The sequence below is a fragment of the Saccopteryx bilineata genome, chromosome 4, assembly GCF_036850765.1.
Source record: "Saccopteryx bilineata isolate mSacBil1 chromosome 4, mSacBil1_pri_phased_curated, whole genome shotgun sequence".
Taxonomy (NCBI): domain Eukaryota; kingdom Metazoa; phylum Chordata; class Mammalia; order Chiroptera; family Emballonuridae; genus Saccopteryx; species Saccopteryx bilineata.
The window spans coordinates 65,578,281-65,597,911 of record NC_089493.1 but is presented as its reverse complement, the minus strand read 5'-3'; the positions used below and the strand labels follow the sequence as shown (position 1 = coordinate 65,597,911).

Genomic DNA, 19,631 nt, shown 5'->3' with positions numbered 1-19,631 from the left:
AAAAAGCAAGATCTCAGCACTAAATTTTTACTCTTTGGGCTAAAGTTAGGCATCTGTGAAGGTTTCTCTCCTTTTTGAACGCATTAAAATACACTGTTATAAAACACTGAAGTTGGCCCCAGCCAGTTGACTCAATGGTAGAGCATCAGCCCAGCATGTGGATGTCCTGGGTTTGATTCCCAGTCAGAGCACACAGGAGAAGCACACGTCTGCTTCTTCACCCCTCCCTCTCTCGCTTCTCTCTCTCTTCTCCTCTCCTACAGCCATGGCTTGATTGGAGTGAGTTGGCCCTGGGTGCTAAAGATGGCTCCATGGTGTCTGCCTCAGGTACTAAAAAATGGCTCCAGTTGCAATGGAGCAATGGCCCCAGATGGGCAGAGCATCACCCCCTAGCGGGCTTGCCAGGTGGATCCTGCTCAGGACACATATGGGACTCTGTCTCTGCTTCCCCTCCTCTCACTAAAATAAATAAATAAATGAAAGAAAGAGAGAAAGAAAGAAAGAAAGAAAGAAAGAAAGAAAGAAAGAAAGAAAGAAAGAAAGAAAGAAACTGAAGTCACATTTCCAATGTCACTTAACAGATACTGCACAGTCTTCTTCTCTGTGCTGTTTTGATACTGTAATGCTCCATACTTAAAATGTGACTGCAAAAATGGAGTTTGGACCATGGTTTTTATCTTAATAATTATAAGAATAAATCCTAGATGAACCTACTGGTAGTATTTACAGGCTTTTTAGCCTATCCCTATTAGGATGGCATTAGCTTAGGAGACCATAGATCAGTTTAAGTAATTGATGACCATCCCACTCAACTCAATAGTACCAGAAGCTGCATGTCCAATCAGAGTATACTGAAGCTTGAAGATATTTGAGTCACTCTATCCGATCCTTTAAGTACAGCAGTAGCCCTCTCTCACTGCCACAATCCTATCAGAATTTATCATGTTTAATCTGGAGCTCATTGAATGGAAGCTCCTTTGCTGCATCTATAAAAGAACTGTCTCCACCTCATGACTGTCTTCATTTAAACTCTGTTTTATTATAGAGCACGATACAAAAAGCCCCTGCTAAGTTATCTATTGCCTCTCTCTCTATGCTGTCACCATTTCTGAACCCCAACAGTCACAATCCCCGAATGATAAAATAATGACCAAAGTTCATACACTCAGAAGTCCTCCATTTCAGGCTTTACTATATACCCCTTCCATTAACAGGATCTCTCTGAAGAGTTACCTCTACCCTGCTATATATGATCAGTTAAGACAATGGTTTAGCTTGCATCAATATCACCTGGAGACTTTTTGTTTTATTTTTTAATTTATTGTGTTGACTTGGTTTCAAGTGTCTCACTTAATATAATATCATCTACACACCACATCATGCCCCCCATGGAGACTTTAAAACGTACTATAAATTGCTGAGCCCAAACCCCAGAATTGCTGACTCTATAGTATGAGATAACATCAGAGAATTTGCATTTCCAATACGTTGCCAGGTAATGCTAATGTTGATGATAGAGACATGTTTAAGTAGACATGTCTTAAGTAACTACTTATGAGTATTAATTAAAGAACTAATATAGTGATTTACTTTGTTGAGTAAATTAGAGTGGATTTGAAGTTGCTCTTAAAATGTATATGGACATTTTCATTCAGATATACTTTGTATGTTAGTAAAGAAATTGATGTTATTACAGCCAGTGCACCCACAACTCTATGGGCACATCCTACATAACAGTACCTTTCCTTACTCACAACCCATCCTGACTTGCTAACCATCTCAAATGGATGTGAGATCCGAACGAAGCTCAGTTGTGTCCTAGCAGTAATTCAAGGGACTAAGCTTTTCCTAGGACATCAAGTCAAGAGTTAGACCCTGGAGGATATCTTGATGATGATCAGAAATAGGTGTCTGGCTTCCCTCTGGAGGATATCTTGATGATGATCAGAAATAGATGTCTGGCTTCCCTGCCCAACAAATCATGTCTATGTTGCAACAAGCTCCTAAAGTCAAGCTTTTGTTTGTTTTTGCAGTTTAGTAAAATGATTCCTACAGTTTACACTGTTATTAGAACCTGTAAATTGAGAGTAGTGTTCATATGTATGAGTGATTTAGTACTCCTTAGGTAAGCCCCAAAGTAATTTTCAGCATTATGTCTAAAGTAAAATTTGAACAGCTGCATTTGAAAGATACGGCTGTTTGATCAGCCATCTGTTTCTCTAGATTTATTGGTCTGCTGCTTGATAAGATTTATATTTTCCATAGCCAATTTTCTATTTAAATTGACACATATTATGATTTTAGTTTGTACTTTCACAGAGTATTGATTTTCTTTCTGCATGTTATCCCTCATTTCAGGTTTTTATTGTAATTTTTAAAGTCTATAAAACAAGTTCAGTCAGTTAGTGAATTCAGTTTTGTAGATTAAATGTGTCTCCTTCACTTTAACTCCTTGGAGTATCTTCCTGAGTTGATTTCTAAGCCACAAAGAAAATTAAGATGAATGAATTATGCAAAAAAGAAAATAAAAGCTTTTGTGTCCTTGGTTGCTTTCTCTCTTCTATGAAAATCACATCCATATTTGACTTATGATCATTCAAACTAAGTAAAAGCAGCAGGATGCAAACTCACTTTTAATTAATTGAATTAAATGTAACTAACCAAGTTTCTTTGTTTTTCTTTTTTTTTTCCCATAATTAATGGAAGCAGAGGCCACCCTTAAGCTCAGAAAGTTATTAAATCGAGAAAGAAAATGTGGAATATGATAAAAAAAGACAAAAAGAGGGAAACAATAAGGCAATATTTTTAGCAAATAATACATCAATAAATAAATTAGAAAATTAAGATAAGTATAGAGATATTGTGATACAACAAAAACAGAAGTTTTATGTTTTAAGAGGTAGTCTTTGATATTAACCAATAAGGCTCCTTAGCATATAAATTTATTGAAAATATTTATTGCTAAGTGCCATGTAAGAATACTCTGACCCTACTTAGAATGAGGTATTTAGAAATAGTGGAGAAAGTTGAGAAAATGACCACTACAAAGAATTTTGGTGTTGTATATGTATGTGCAAGGGTTGTACCTAGTAACCATAAATGATGATTCAAAGCATAATGTCATTTATTCAGAAAAAAAGAGAAGGCATTAAGGGTCATTATTTAGTAACTATTCATACGTAAAAGAGGTCACCACAAAAATAACTGGTATATTTCCAGAGTATTTACTACAGTTAGAAATAATTTTTTTGTGATGAAGCATACTATATTAAAATGAGATAAATTTATATGAAATATCTTTCAAATGTACTCAGAAATATGACAAATTTTAATCTAAACATAATATTTTAATTGAGTTCCTTTTTTGGCAAGAGTGTAGGTTTAAACACTGCTTACAAAAAGTTGAAAAAGACATGTGAAAAGTTTGCCTGATTAGTATTAACCTCTACAGTATATATATAAAACTATGTACTAACCTGGATACATTTGACAAATGTTTTTGTTTTTGTTTTTCTCTAGACTATCAATAAAGTACTACTTCAGTATGCCGCAATTATATCAAGTGATTTTAGTTCCTACTGTGATAAGGAAAATGTGGTAAGTAAAAATGTCTCTACATTCAAGTAGACCTCAGTTGAGATCCACCTCTCCCAACTAATAAGCAAGAGAAATGGATTTCTTTCTTTTGTGCAGACAGGATGATAATGAAGAGATATCTCAAGAAGTTGTTTGAAAATTTCTCTAGTAGTCTTCAATACAGAATTCAGAAGAAGTTTGAGAGTATCTCAATTCCAGACCTCTTGTGATTCATGATGATAAGGAACAAAACAAGACCCACATTATTGTAAAACATTGAAGCCGAGAAGTAGGGAGTTAAAAGGTTGTCTAGTATGGGCCCTGGCCAGTTGGCTCAGTGGTAGAGAGTCAGCCCAGTGTATGGATGTCCCAGGTTCGAATCCCAGTCAGGGCACACAGGAGAAGCACCCGTCTGTTTCACCACCCCTCCTCCTCTCATTTTCTCTCTTTCTCTTCTCCTTCCCTCCTGCAACCATGACTTGATTAGAGCAAGTTGGCCCCAAGCTCTGAGGATGGCTCCATGGCCTCCACCTCAGGTGCTAAAAAATGGCTCTGGTTGCAATGGAGCAAGGGCCCCAAATGGTCAGAGCATCGCCTCCTAGTGGGCTTGCCGGGTGGATCCTGCTCAGAACACATGTGGGAGTCTGTCTCTGCCTCCCTTTCTTTCACTGAAAAGAAAAAAAATGTTTAGTGTTGCCACTAACTAGTTTAGTTTATTTTAATTGGATTAATTGGGCTGACACTGGTTAACATAATTATACAGGTTTCAGATGCCCAATTCTACAAGTTGTAGATACTATAATAACTAGTTTAGTTTTGTACCAATACTAAAATGGGTATAATTTATTCTTTCAGTTTTCAAATAAATTGAGAAGGATGGTTAATGTAAGGAATGATGCTGATTTCCACTTAGTTATTAACTTAGCTTTTATTTTTTGAATATTTATTTTTTAAAATTTTTATTGATTGATTTTAGAAAGAAAGAGGAAGGGGAAGGAAAGAGAAAGACACCAATTTGTTGCTTCACTAATTTATGCATTCATTGGTTGACTCTTATATGTGCTATGACCAGGAATTGAAACTGCAACCTTGGCATATTGGGATATCACTCTAACCAACTGAGCTACCTACCAGAGCTAGTTTTTCATTTTTTGGATAATGCAAATGTTTATAAAAACAGAAACAATATTGCAAGCAAGGTAAACTAAAGTTTAGATTATAATGTGGCTTTTTTATGGTGGAAGATGAAGTCTTTCTTATTGACCATATGTAATATTAGGAAAAATATGTTGGTAACATTATAAGAATAAAACACCCAGCACTGAAAAAAAAGGTATTTAAAAAATCAATAGAATTGTTTTAAAGAGGAAAATTATCCCCTCCCCTTAAAAATCAGTCTAAGAGAGAATTACCAGGCAAGTCTAAAAGAAAATTCTAAATAAAGCATCTACTTTTCTCCCTAAAAAATCAATGACCTCTTCCTGACAGCTCATTAAAGTAAGTCAGTTCTAATTGTTTTTGACGGCCCCAGAAGATTTTTCTTTTATTTCCATTAATATGCTGCCCAGAAATTTTATTAAAGCTCAGATATCTCGGCAGATTATCTCTGTCATTGATGATAAGTATCCTAATAGGCAAGAAAGAGGATTTATTTATTAAGAATATATTTTTAATTAAAGGATAATACATTTGAAAAGTAATCTACTAAAAATCAAAACAGCACCAAATAATTTCAGAAGAATTCTGATTTTATTAGGATAGCCAAAATGAAGATTTTGAAAGGTGTCTATGAATTACCAAAGCTAATTCCTGTCATTCAGAAAGAAAAATTTCCTTTTAAAGGCACCTGCAGACTTTCATTTCATTTGTGAATGTTTCCAAGTATATTTTATTTTTTAATATTTGAGAAAAGGAATAAGTTAGTATTTATTGTATTATTTATTATTTTTCTGTATATTTCATAACATTCAAAATCAAATTTTTATAAAGAAAAATCAACCTTATAAATATTACAGCACAAGAACTTATTGTTTTCCTTTTCTCAATGCTTTTCCCCCTAATTACTGATATCTTGACCAATCTGAGAGTCTCAATCAAATGCCAAGTATTATTTTAGCTTTTCTATCAAAGAATATTAATTAGATGTTTTGTTTATGCTTTTAGCTGAGACAAACTGAAGAAGTACTTTGGTACATTTGTGTAAAAAAAAAAAAAGAATTAATGGCAACAGGTATATAAAATGTCTGTGGCAGAATAATTTTTTCTCTACTGGGCCATTTTACATTGAAAATGCATCAGAAGTTTTTTTAATTCCTTTTCTCCCATTCCAAAATATTGCAGAGCAACATTATCTAAATCGGATTACTTAAATTTGAATATTTTTAGAAATCATTTTAAACTCAGAAACATACTTCGGTCACATAGAAATGGCTATAGTCTAAACAGAAATAAGTTTCATTGTCATTGTATTTTAGGTTCCTAACTTTCTTTCAGATTTAGATTAAAGTCAATGTATTATGATATCTTTATGGGAAAAGCCACAATATGCAAATGAAAAGATTACAACTTGATTTTAAATGTGGGTTATTTTATCTTACTAAACTCATCAACAAATGATGCTTCCAAATGAGGTTTATTGTTCCCTTTACTGTGAGAGGTATCTTTTGGGGTTTGTTTGTTTGTGTGTTTTCTATTTATTATGGAGGTGTTTTTAAGTAAAAGCTGTTTCATGATTAGGTTTAAGCTAGATTTGCATAATTCAATTCTCAGTAGTAATTTAATGAACTAATTCAATAACATTGAGATTGGAACATTTCAAGGTCAGGGAAAGCTGAATCTCCCTCTAGATAACTGCCTCTTCTTTTTCTGTGTCGTCTCCTCTGGGGTCAATAGCAATCCACGTCAAGTGAGCCCAAGTGTCTATGTTCATTTTGTTTCTCAGTAGCTGTTTTCCATCAGAAATTATCACATTAAAAAGGCTTGGAGTTTAAATTTTTATATCTAAAACTGGCACTGGAGGACTGTTATATGTGTCAAAAAAAAGATAAGCTTGAATGTTAACATCAAATAATCATAGAAGAGCCTACCCAGCTCACTTGGACCCATGGGACAGAAGGGGGATAAAGCTGTTCACCCGTGTAGTCTCATACTTCTCATTAAGGTCCTACTTTAGTCTTCGTTTTCTCCCTGGTGGGAATGCTTAAATTCAAGCCATATCTTCCTCAGCTATGAAAATAAAAGCCCCTGCACCCATATTCCCTAGTGGAAAACAATTTATTGGTTCCATTTTTTAACTTTGGGTCATACATGCTATAGAAAGAATGAAGCCTAAATCAAGTGGCCTTCAATCATGGCAGGAGATCAGAATCATTTGTGGTATGTGTGGTTCTGCTCACTAAACAGCATACGTATACGAAAGATAAATAGATATCTGTGTTTTAAAAATCAAATGTTTATGTGATTGAATCAAGGGAACAAAAAGAAGTTTAAAATCGTTTTTATAAGTCGAAGCTAGGATGTGGTCACTTTAAAAGTAAAGTAGGAAGTTTTCAAAGGTCAATAAAGCCATTAAAGCAACAATACTATCTTTCCACTTATGAGAGCTAACACCTCTTTGAGGTTGTAAGCCCTTTGCATGCCTCTCTCTGATTCATTATTGGCTTATTTCCACAAACCTTGGAAGGTTTATCTATTTTTCTTTCTTTCTTATTTTTTCTTTCCTTTGATGTACTAGATCTTTGGGACCAGTATGCAGAAAATACACTCTATAACTATTCAGAATTATCTCTTCCAATTATATATATTTTTTTCATTTTTCTGAACCTGGAAATGGAGAGGCAGTCAGACAGACTCCCGCATGCGCCCGACCCGGATCCACCTGGCATGCCCACCAGGGGGCGATGCTCTGCCCATCTGGGGCGTCGCTCTGTTGCATCCAGAGCCATTCTAGCGCCTGAGGCAGAGGCCTCAGAGCCATCCTCAGCGCCTGGGCAAACTGCTCCAATGGTGCCTTGGCTGCAGGAGGGGAAGAGAGAGACAGAGAAGAAGGAGAGGGGGAGGGGTGGAGAAGCAGATGGGCGCCTCTTCTGTGTGCCCTGGCCGGGAATCGAACCCGGGACTTCTGAACGCCAGGCCAACGCTCTACCGCTGAGCCAACCAGCCAGGGCTCTTTCAATTATAAATTAATTCTAATATTCAAAGGTCACATCCAGTCCTGTCACAACACTTTTGCATCTTTATGTTATTGTTACATTTCTGCCTTCTCAGAAACAAGTCAAGAAACATGTAGCAAGCAAGTGGAAGGCTCTGTGCAATACTCTGTGAGAAAAAAGGCAGAGAAGGCAAAGCAGCACACACAGTGCATTTAAGGTCAGCTCATGAGAGAGTGGAAAGCACTCAAATATAAATTAAAATAAAAGTAATGTCAAGTAAGTGGCCAAAGGGTGCAGTCTAGGGAAGAGAAGGCTGTAACCTGAATGATAGATTTTATTCACTTAGGCAAAGGGACTAAGTGAAGAGGCCACATGCTAAGTGAAGTCACAGCATCTGGAAAGTGCAGGTGTTTGGGGGGAAATAAATTGCAGAGTTGGAGATAATCACAATGTAATAGATAGAGATGAGAAGGAAACATATTTTGGAACCACATAAAGAAGGGCCTTTAATACCAATGTAGCCTAAGAGAGTCCTTTATCTTTTTTTAAAAATTTCAGATAGTGTTTTGGCTTTTTATAAAAGTAAAATATTTTAAACTAATCTGTTCTCAAAATAAATCTTTTTTTTTTATAAATTTTTATTAATGTTAATGGGATGACATTAATAATTCAGGGTACATATATTCAAAGAAAACTTGTCTAGGTTATCTTGTCATTAAATTTTGTTGCATACCAACAAAATTTGGTGGTGTTGCTCACCCAGAGTCAGATTGTCCTCCGTCACCCTCTGTCTAGTTTTCTCTGTGCCCCTCCCCCTCCCCCTAACTCTCTCCCTCCCTCCCTCCTGCGTCCTCCCTCCCCCCACCCCTGGTAACCACCACTCTCTTGTCCATGTCTCTTAGTCTCGTTTTTATGTTCCACCAATGTATGGAATCATGTAGTTCTTGTTTTTTTCTGATTTACTTACAAAATAAATCTTTAAACAGAATTAGGTTAATTTCTAAGTATAAAATGCCATGATATTAAGAGTAAAAGAAACTGTGGTAGTAGATTGTCAATACTTTATTGTCTGAGTATATTACTAAATCTCATTCTGTAAAGCAGTCATTACATTTTTCCTCTTCCATTTAACTGTTAAAAAGCATACTCTTAAATTAGAAAATTATTCTATTTTCCAAATACAATAAGACTTCATTGATAGTTGTATAAGCTCATATTTGTATAAGCTCATATTTAATGTAAACTCATTCAATAATTTAGTGTGTAAAGGATTCTCACACTACTTGTCTTTTATTTGCTTTATTCAAAGCCCTGTATACTGATGAACAATATTCAACAGTTGCGGGTTCAGTTGGAAAAAATGTTTGAATCCATGGGAGGAAAAGAGGTAGGTATGTTCTTATGCCTGCATTTGCAAAATATAGATCATTAGCAGCATATCTTTTTGCTATTTGAATGTTCATAATCAATTTTTACATGATTTAACTAAAGAGTGGAAATGATAATAATCTAAAACCCCATTAGTAACTGAGATGATTATTGTGCACTCAACAGAATACTTTAGTAAATATCTTAGCAGTGTAAATGGGAGGAGGAAGATGGTCAACAACTTTTTGTAATATATATATAGTCATATATATACACACAATTAAATATATATGCTAATGATCTGTAAAGTGCCAGCCACAGAGTGCAGATTTTTTGCCATATTGTGCAATGTCCACTTGCTATCAATGTTCATTCTGAAATGTGTTTTGTGGCGTTGGTAGTTTTGATATATTGCTGGCTTCTTGTTTACATCTAAAAGTCTCTGTCCAAAATGTGTCGTGTGCTGTGTCTGTAATGTGTCGTGTTTTTGTCCAACATCTCTGACTTGCATTTCCATGAGCAGAAGAAGGAAGGAGAAAGATTCTTTTATGAGGTTTGTGATAATAAGCACCTTATCCTTTACCTGGCTGATCCATCTCCACACCCAAACCTAAAGACCATTGCACTTCCTACTTACTCTCATTTGCTTATTTGGATCAGGTGGACAGTGCACCTGCCTCCTCCTGCTGCCACAGTCTTTCCTTTCACAGACCAACGGGAGCATCTGGGGAATGAGGACTGGAGACAGTGCCAGGGTGACAGTCATGCAGGGGGCATTCCCCCTGCATGATCCCTTCTGTTAAAAATTCCCAATGTTGGCTAATTAGAATCTGGGGATATTTCTGGATAAGATTTTTACTTAAACTGATTCTTGTTGTGGTAAGTGTATAAGATATACATAAAACTAGGCTGGATTTCAAAGCAAATAACTCTTTTATTTCTAAATTTAGAAGGCCCAGAATGCTTCTTTTAAGATTGGGCCTCTTTGCATGGAAGTGGACTCCACAGAGACATTTCTACATTTCTCTCCCCCCATGACTTTTGTCCTCCACAAGCCTGTCTTTTGAGAAATGAACTTGCTATTTAGCATCCTACAGAGGAGAAGCATTCAGTACATGTGCAAAGGTGTGGCACTTCCGTAACAAATGTTCATGCGCTGTGCTTCCTGCCACAGCAGACTCAGCCTAATCTGTATAAAGTAAAGCTTCGTTCCCTGAAGCATGGTACTGGTTTTGCATGGTTTGAGAGCACCAACCTCATCGTCAGAATTCTTGTGCTGTATTAGGGGAGTACTAGCAATTGAAGATCATAAGTGGAGAGTCTTTCTGTAATTCTAGTTATGTTTTATGTTCAGACTTTAAGTCCACTGACTGTTTTGAAAAGTAGTGAAGAAATTACTAATTTCTTGTGAGAAATTCTGTGTCCTTTTAGTGAATGTTAAAGACTGCAGATCATTTATGGATGAGGTTATATTTAAAATGCCGTGTTTCTAGAAATTTCTCCTAATTCTGCTACTATTTTATTACCCTTTGTGGTTAAACTCTAATGTGAGTGATATATTGTCAATCTGCATATTACTCAAACAAATCATACCTGTAATATATATATATATATATATATATATACACACACACACACACACACACACACACACACACACACATACACACACACCAACCAAAAACCTGTGTGGGCCAAACCACTAACCAGAAAAGTTGTGGGGTGGCTTGTTCACCTATCAAAAATAGATTCTTTATTTCACATAATATCTCCAGCTTGACTCTGCAGGTTTCACATTATAAATTTAGTTTGCAAATTTATGGCAATATCACAGGGCTCTTCTTAAAATGGAAATAATGAAGATAACTATGCTGAACTTGGTGCCTTCTCCCTTCATAACGCTGGCAATATTAATTGCTAAATTCCTCATACATAACTTAAAGGAAAAATTTAATTAAATAAATGAATGCCTAGCTTCTAATGATATAATCTGTCAGAGGGAAAGAATGAACCCTAACTCCTTTCTTTCCAACATTTAAATATATTTCATCCCTTCTCTCCTTTATGCTCTTCTATGTTCTCCTGTCTCCCTTTCTATGCAAGGTTTTTTCCCTCTCATTCTTTTCCATTTTTGTCTCTTGTAATCTGCTGCTAAGAAAAAGCTTTAGGCAGACCCAGTCAGCATTGCACGAGGTTTGATAAAATGTCAGGAGGAAGCAAGACCTGAACCCAAGTCTGAGTGTAATGTGCAGCCCCCCAGACAGAAACAGGCTTTATTATTCATACGGAATTACGTTAGAAGTGCTTGTTGCTACACCTAGCTTCTTCTAAGCACCAGAATCTTGAATAGGCAGAGCCTTTTCAACACAATCATCTACAAATGGCAGGATCTAAATTTGTTGACTTGGGGCTTTTATAAAGATGAAAAGGATTTTTTTGAAAATGACAGAATTTCACCCTTTGATATGAAAAGTATAGGTGGTATTAATATAGGCTTATTAAAGCTTTTAAAGGTCATACAGTGTGTACTAGTGCCAATTCCCAGTTTTTTCCTCACGCTGGAACTGGTTGCAAAGCTTTGATTGGTATTGCAAAGGGAAATTTTCCAATCTAGAACTTACCCTTCTTTTAGGAGTTTCTTATTTTTGTCCCCTACCGCTTGTGCTAGGATGTGCACTTCTTGCCACAGGAATCTAATTAGCAAATGATTGCTTGTGTACTTGCTCAAAATAGTGTTTAATGCTGCGTTACTTTGTTGGCTTCTAAGAACAACGTTTCTTGCCTCTGAGACTGTCTGGAAGAGCAGAGTTGGCAGGCCTGGCCGCATGATGCTGCAGCTCTCAGCGCTCCAACCGACGGCGGTTGGGGCAGCTGCTTGCTCTTTGCAGGAGTAGTCTCTTTTCCCTCTGCAAACAGGAAGAATGTTCAAAAACCTTTCTTTTGGGGGGGGCAGAAAAAGTTACTCTTTGTATGGAGTCTAAGAGGAAAACATTGCCTAAGACAACAACAATATTGTGTTGATGCTTTTGACAATGGCTCCTGAAGTGTCACATGAGCAATCACAGTTAACAGCTGCATGCACCGTATCCCTGTAAGCCATGTGACACATTCTTTTCCAATGCCCTATTTAGGGAAAAAAAAAAGTTAAAAGGAAAGAGCAAACCACTAAATTTCTTCTCCTATAAAGTGACTTTCCAACATGCTTCCCTGCATAAAAACTAAGAGCAGGTTTTGGCATAACAACTCTCTGATTACTCTAGAGACTCTTTTTTTAAAGTCACACAAACCCTGAATCAAAAATAACCTGTACGAATGGGGCCCAGAGTCTTTTTTTCAAAAAAAATCTCAGGTGATGTTTTTATGTAAATACAGTTTTGGGAATCACTATATTAACAGATAAAATCACCAACCCATGATATGGACTGACTTGAATAGAGTTACATTATTTATACCACAATCCCCAAGCTGCATTACCTGTCCCTTTATCATACAATAACAATAAAATGATTATCAGAATGCCCAGTAATAATTTTTATTCATTGGTGAATGATAGTGTTATCCTATAAAAGCTCAACTAGCTCTAAAGTAAAACAGATATATTTTGGTTTATATTATTTAGATGGCTTCATTATATCATGAGTGTATATTCAGTACATATCAATTGCAAAAAATTACCAAGTCTGTATCCTTTTTTTTTTCATAATTGTTACAGCCTATGGAAAGGACTTAATTGTACAAATTAGATGCAGATCAAGAAAATACAAGTACATTAAAAAAATTATATAATCCAAAATTTAATTTTAGGAAGTCATAATAGATTTGTTATGAAACTCTCCAGAACCTGCAATGTACTAATTGATTTATAAGAATTTTACTTGTAGGCCCTGGCTGGTTGGCTCAGTGGTAGAGCATCGGCCTAGCGTGCGGAGGACCCGGGTTCGATTCCGGCCAGGGCACACAGGAGAAGCGCCCATTTGCTTCTCCACCCCTCCGCCGCGCTTTCCCTCTCTGTCTCTCTCTTCCCCTCCCGCAGCCAAGGCTCCATTGGAGCAAAGATGGCCCCAGCGCTGGGGATGGCTCTGTGGCCTCTGCCCCAGGCGCTAGAGTGGCTCTGGTTGCAACATGGCGACGCCCAGGATGGGCAGAGCATCGCCCCCTGGTGGGCAGAGCGTCGCCCCTGGTGGGCGTGCCGGGTGGATCCCGGTCGGGTGCATGCGGGAGTCTGTCTGGCTGTCTCTCCTTGTTTCCAGCTTCAGAAAAATGAAAAAGAAAAAAAAAAGAATTTTACTTGTTTTACGTAAGCAGATGATGTATTACTCCTTCACAATATTGTCCTGGTTCACTCTTCCTGAATGGTAGAATCCATAATTATCCTTAGGCCAGCCACCCTATCAGCAGCACTTCAAATTCTAGAATGCAGCCACTATTAAGACATTTAAGGAATATGGGGGGTGGGGTTGTGTGTAAGCTAAATTCTTTCATTCTGCAACTGCAGAATAATAACATTATTTTTATTGATATGTCTCCAAAAAATGATTGAATCTTTTGACTCATCTCATCATGGTAATCTTTTCTGAACAGGGCCAAGGAATCTGGAACATAACCATACCTATCCTAAACATGTTTATATTTTAATGAACAACTTAATTATTTCTCTTTGTTTCAGAAATGTGTATCTACATTACTTGTCATTTTTAATGATGAATTTGATGTGTTAATAAAAACTACATCTGAGTGCCTGAAAGCATATGAATGTAGCTGATTGAAATTCATTGTAAAATCTTTTAACCACTTGGACTCAGTCTTCAGCCAAGCAACCCCTGACCAGAGAAGACAAAATTAAGCTCTGTCGTATTTCACTTAGCATTATCCTCTCAACTTTATCCTTACCAGGAAATAGGAGATTGAAGATCACTGCTTTAATGGAAATAATCCTCCATGCCAGTAGTTCTTGAACTTTATCTTACGTGAGAAGTACCTGAAAAGCTTATTAAAACACACATTGCTGAATTCCATCCCCAAAGTATCTGATTCAGTAGGTCGGGTGCCTGATGATTTGCATCTGTAACAAATTCCCAGTGATGCTGATGCTACTGGCCAGTGGCCCACATTTTGAGAATTACTGCTCTTTGCTTTTAAAACAGCAACCAGGAAATGGCTCAGAACACCTCGCTGTCTTATCCTGACTTGCTTTATATGTTTTGAATCTTGAGAACACATGGGATCCAGTTGTTTGAGAGGACCTTGAGACAGCATGCAATAGTTCAGGCAAATATTTGAATTAAAGAATATAATATTCTCAAGATATAGATGGCCAATTGCAGTCATAAACAAATAACATTTAACATTTGGGATTTATGCTTACATTTTCTATTTAATCTTATTAAAGAGGTGGTATAAGTATAAAGAGGCTAAGCTCTATTTTCAGGTTTCTGATTTAACATGTTCTCCTTAATGCAAATAGAGATGTAATTCATTAGTTGATACATTAATGAGAATCGATCTGCAGTTTTTCTCTTTTATAGCAATTACAAAATAAAATTAGTAAAGTATGTCTTAGATGTCACTAGGTAATAAAATAGACAATTTTAAGTAGTTGTATTATGTCTTCCTTTTAGTTCTAAATTGTCTCCTAAAGTAATTTGCCAAGTTCTTCCTATTTAATTGAAGGGCCTATTGTTACCTATTTATATTTATCTATGGGGAAGGGGACAGGAGTTAAGATAAGAAATAAAAAGATTTAAAAACAAATGCATTAGGTCTTAAGGAGCTTACAGAGAGTAAGATCTTGCAAAAACATCAATTAGAGCAGCTATCCCTTTTAGCACCCATTTAGAGCTATTTAAAAGCAGCAACCTTCCTGACCAGGTGATGGCGCAGAGGATAGAGCTTCAGACTGGGATGCGGAGGACCCAGGTTCAAACACCAGAGGTCGCCAGCTTGACTGCGGGCTCATCTGCTTTGAGCAAGGCATCACTCTGTCTGCTGTAGCTCTCTGGTCAAGGTACATATGAGAAAGCAATCAATGAACAACTGAGGTGCTGCCACAAAGAATTGATGTTTCTCATCTCTCTCCCTGTCTGCTGTCTGTCCCTATCTGTCCCTCTCTCTGTCTCTATCACACACACACACACACACACACACACACACACACACACACACAAATAATAATAATAATAATAAAATCAGAAACCTTGTTCTACCTGGATATCATTAAGCATTTCTTCCTTCTTGGAGCTGATTTCCTCATGAAAAACAGAAGACAGAATTTATTACTTTATTCAACACACATTTATTTGCTGAGCACCGATTATGAACTATAGGTTTCATCAGGCAAGAGAGATACAATAATTTCTAAGAAGTAGACCCACCCTCAAAGAATTCCAAGTTTACTAATGGGGAGTCAGAACAATCAAAGAAGTAAGATTTGTGGAGGGAGGATCACCAACACTTTCTAAACTTGAAAATATATTTTAAATGAAAGTTGTACTCATTATATTTTATTCTGCAACAATTCAAAGAATAACGTATACCCTGAGTCTTTTATTATGTAAACAAAGCTCAAAAGTGACATATCATTTGGCTGAATGATGAGTTATTTTTAGATTCATGGCAGCAGATAACAAGGAGAACTAAAGTTTGAAGTGCTGGCCTTTTATTTTAGCAGTATGCAGGTATTGCCTGGTTTCTTTCTCCTACCTATCTCTTCAATTAGTTAACAAACTGGATTTAATATCTCAAGGCATTTGGTTGATTTGAAGCATAATGACAGCTGGATTTATACATACTCTCTTTAACTAGGGTGAGAGACAGCTAATGATGGTTTTCAGTTTTCTGAAACCAAAAAGTTAGAAGCTTGAATTTATAGAATTGATACCTCTACTGTAACAGTTCATTCAAATCTGAATAGCATAAGAAAAATGCCACCGTCTCTCTCTAATCATGATCTTATAAATTCTATGGGAGAGTCTCTCTTCAAATGCATTATAAAAAGAACCAAATTAAGGGGCAATTTTGGTAGAGCTGGGCCATGTCCATTTGCAGTAGAGAGGAACATGTATTCTTTTATTTCTGACAACTGACCCCACAATTCATGCTGAACACTGTAGATCTACAAAGTAATTCAGGGCATTTCAAAGAAAAAAACCTTCCTGCTGGATTCACTAGGGAATTTTACTGATTTCTCATCATACATTTTAAGTTAAGCCAGGCGTTTTAGTATGAGTAAATTTTTGGTCGAATAGAAGGTCTGGAGAGAAGTGATCTTTTCAAAACCAAAGAAATAGCAAGAGCTCAGACATATTTATATGAAATTGCTTGAAGTAATCCCCCAGTTTAAAGCCACTGGGAAGGTCATTAGGTGCCATGATCAGATTTGGGCTTTATTAAAAACAACTCTACGAATAGTTAGGAGGATGAAATAGAAGAGGGAAAACAGGAACAGAAACACAACTTGGAGTTGATTGCAATATAATCTGAATGAGAAAAATTCTGCATCAGAAAACAAAGAAGATATGACTAATAGAGGAGACATTTCAGAGATCCCTAGTTGTATTGGGTATCTCAGTGAACATGAAGAGAAGAAGAGAAAGAGGAGCCAATGATGACTTTCACAATTCTGCCTTAAACAATTGTGTGTTATCAATCAAATCAGAGACAATAAGAGAAATAAGTTAAAGATGGGCAAGTAATAAGATGGTTCTTTGTTAGGTTGAACTTGTGGTCATCAAAGTGGAAAAAGCTAATAGATACAAGGGAAATTAGACATGATGTACCAGGTATCCTATTAGCACTGTAGATTATAAATTTGGAGGTCATTAGCATAGAAGTGACATTTGATACCATAGGCAAAAGGAGGATTGCTCAAGAAGAGAAAATATAGGAGAGGGGGACTGTTAAGGGAAGATGGAAGGGCATTAAGAATAAATAGAAGAAGTCCATAAAAGAGACAAATCAAAGGCAGAAAAATAGAAGTGGTAGAAGAAGACAATCTCTAGAGAAGCAAGAAAACAAGAGTCTGAGAAGCAGAGTAAACAACAGGATGAATGCAGGCTGGGTAGAATAAACAAAATAAATTATTGGATTCAGTATTTAAGAGATCATTGGTGACCTGTGTGTGAACATTTCAGTTGGTAGTGTCTAGAGCAGAGCCACACTACAGACCATTAATGAATATATAAGAGTTAAGGTTGTGGAGGCAACAAGTTTTACACTTACATTGTGAGCAATTTGAAGAGTAGAAAAGATATTAGCAAGATGTCAATAAGAAGGTAGTTTCGAATTAGTTGGGTTTTTCCTTTTATTACTTTTTTTAGTTTTTATTTTAACATAAATGTTATCCTATTTATAAAATAGGATAATAAAAATAATGTTGAAGGGATGGAAAATAGGGATATTTGATTAAACAAATCTAGAAGAAAACAGGCTCAAGTTGAGCAACTATTTTTGTTGGAAAGGATACTTACTCTCCTAGAAATAGTATGCCATTAGCATTTATTAAATGATTTTTTTCTGCAAAAATCTTGAGAGTGTGAAGCCTTCCAGACTAATGATCCAATTTTGGACCCTGAGAAGATGAGGGCCATCATCCTCCCTTATCTCCATTTTTTTGGATAAACAAATAATGAAACCCTGACAATGATGAGCTGATACTGGGAAAGACAGCCTAGTAGCCTGTAGAAAAGAAAAAGAAAATGAAATAGCAATGAGCACTGTGGAAAAGGAGTAAAGTTTACATTAAAGATCCTTAACTTCTTCCATATAGCCTTTAGTTTTTCAAGATTTTGTACTGAGTTATTAAAAGAGTTTAAATGCGCCTGACCTGTGGTGGCGCAGTGGATAAAGCGTCGACCTGGACTGCTGAGGTCGCCGGTTCGAAACCCTGGGCTTGCCTGGTCAAGGCACATACAGGAATTGATGCTTCCTGCTCCTCCCCCCTTCTCTCTCTCTCTCTCTCTCTCTCTTTCTCTCTCTCCTCTAAAATGAATAAATAAATAAAAATAATTTTTTAAAAAAAGAGTTTAAATGCCACTTTCCAACCAACTAGTTAAGAATCTAGCAAGACCTACATGGTTGGTTACACAATTGCTGTTGTAAGTGGCTGAAATAACATATACATCCTTTAGGGAAATATTTTGTGCTGGAAAAAAACATGCAGTGTGAGTATGGTAACCATATTTTTGGAATCAAACAAATCTCAGGACATAACCTGACATGGTCTGTCAGAGAGACAAATATTTGAAATCAGGACTAAGTTGTAACTCCAGAATATAGGGATGGCAAGGAATGAAAGATTTCAAATGCCAAAGTTTTCTACTAATAGACATTATAAAGTATCATTCCAAGGAGAGGGAGCATTCTGGATATCAAGATTTTCTTTGCAGGAATCTATGCATACTTCCTTCTGTCCTTACCTCCTTCCTCAAATATTTGGTAAATGCTTAGGCATGTAGGGCACTGACAAAAACACCTAGAGAGAAGATGAAATAAAAGACAGTGTTTCACCATGGCCGATAAAGATTTATGTGAGAACAATTAGAGGAGAGTGTTATGTAGACAACAATAGTAGAAAGCATAGGTACTGCAGAAGCTAAAGCTACTCACTTCCTGGAGCGAACAACATTTGGAGGAAAATTTGCAAAAGGAGGTGGTAAGTGAATTGGCTTTTAAAGGAAAAGTAGAAGAGCCTTAAGAACAAACAACTTAAAATATATCTTGCCTGCCAGCTACATCTTCCAGACAAGTGATTTATATTACCAAGATTGGATGGTATAAAATATGTGTATAACAAAAAACATTCAGCTTGCATGGTTTCAGGATTAGGTCAAATGATCCACATATATTTTGTTTTGGTTTTGTTTGTTTTGGTTGAATGTTGAGGAGTTATGGTTTATTAGGTTAATTGTGCTAAGATGTATATTAGTGTAAGGTCTTTTTAAACAGGCACTTAACTGTCTTTCTGAATCACTGCCTTGCAGTTGTAGCTCAATAGAACTTTCTTTCAGAAGGTATGAGATCAAGAGTATTTTAATTTTTCAACTCCCAGAAAAGTCTACATCTCTTATGGTGGCTTGTATGTCTGTAGCTCTAAGCCTATCTGATGAAAAAGACTGAAAAACAGAGTCTGGAAGGATCATATTGGCTGTAATACAGAGGCAGAAATTAACCAATCCTTAAATTACCTGGATTTGAGTCAAAATTGGCAGCAAGGATTACTTTGATATAACCAGTAAAGCATCAGATGTCAAATACAATTTTTTATTTCTATTCCAACGTTTTCAGTCATATCAACACAACCTAAAGCCACCCAGGAGCGAAGGTAAATAAATAATATTTCTCACTAGCAGTTATTTAGCACTAGAAAATGCTCTTGGAGAATTACAGGATCAGTGCATTCTACTTTTGGTTCCTGGGCTGGTTCCAGGGGTTTAAACTGATGTTGGATTCCACTTATATTTGATGTCCTTAGGTTTATTGCTGTTAAGCCCCCCTTTCATTTGTTTTATTCCCAAAAGTGGGCTTTATCTTATTCTTTTT

At 36.4% G+C, this 19,631-nt stretch overlaps 1 protein-coding gene across 1 annotated transcript in view; it reads left to right on the top strand.

Annotated features, from left to right (window-relative positions):
* UNC13C (unc-13 homolog C) overlaps positions 1–19,631 on the top strand; it is a 665,319-nt gene that overhangs the window by 510,207 nt on the left and 135,481 nt on the right. Inside the window, exons 22-23 of the mRNA XM_066276244.1 lie at positions 3,520–3,597; positions 9,037–9,114. Of these exons, the coding sequence (XP_066132341.1) occupies positions 3,520–3,597; positions 9,037–9,114 (156 nt within the window). The remainder of the gene's footprint in view (positions 1–3,519; positions 3,598–9,036; positions 9,115–19,631) is intronic.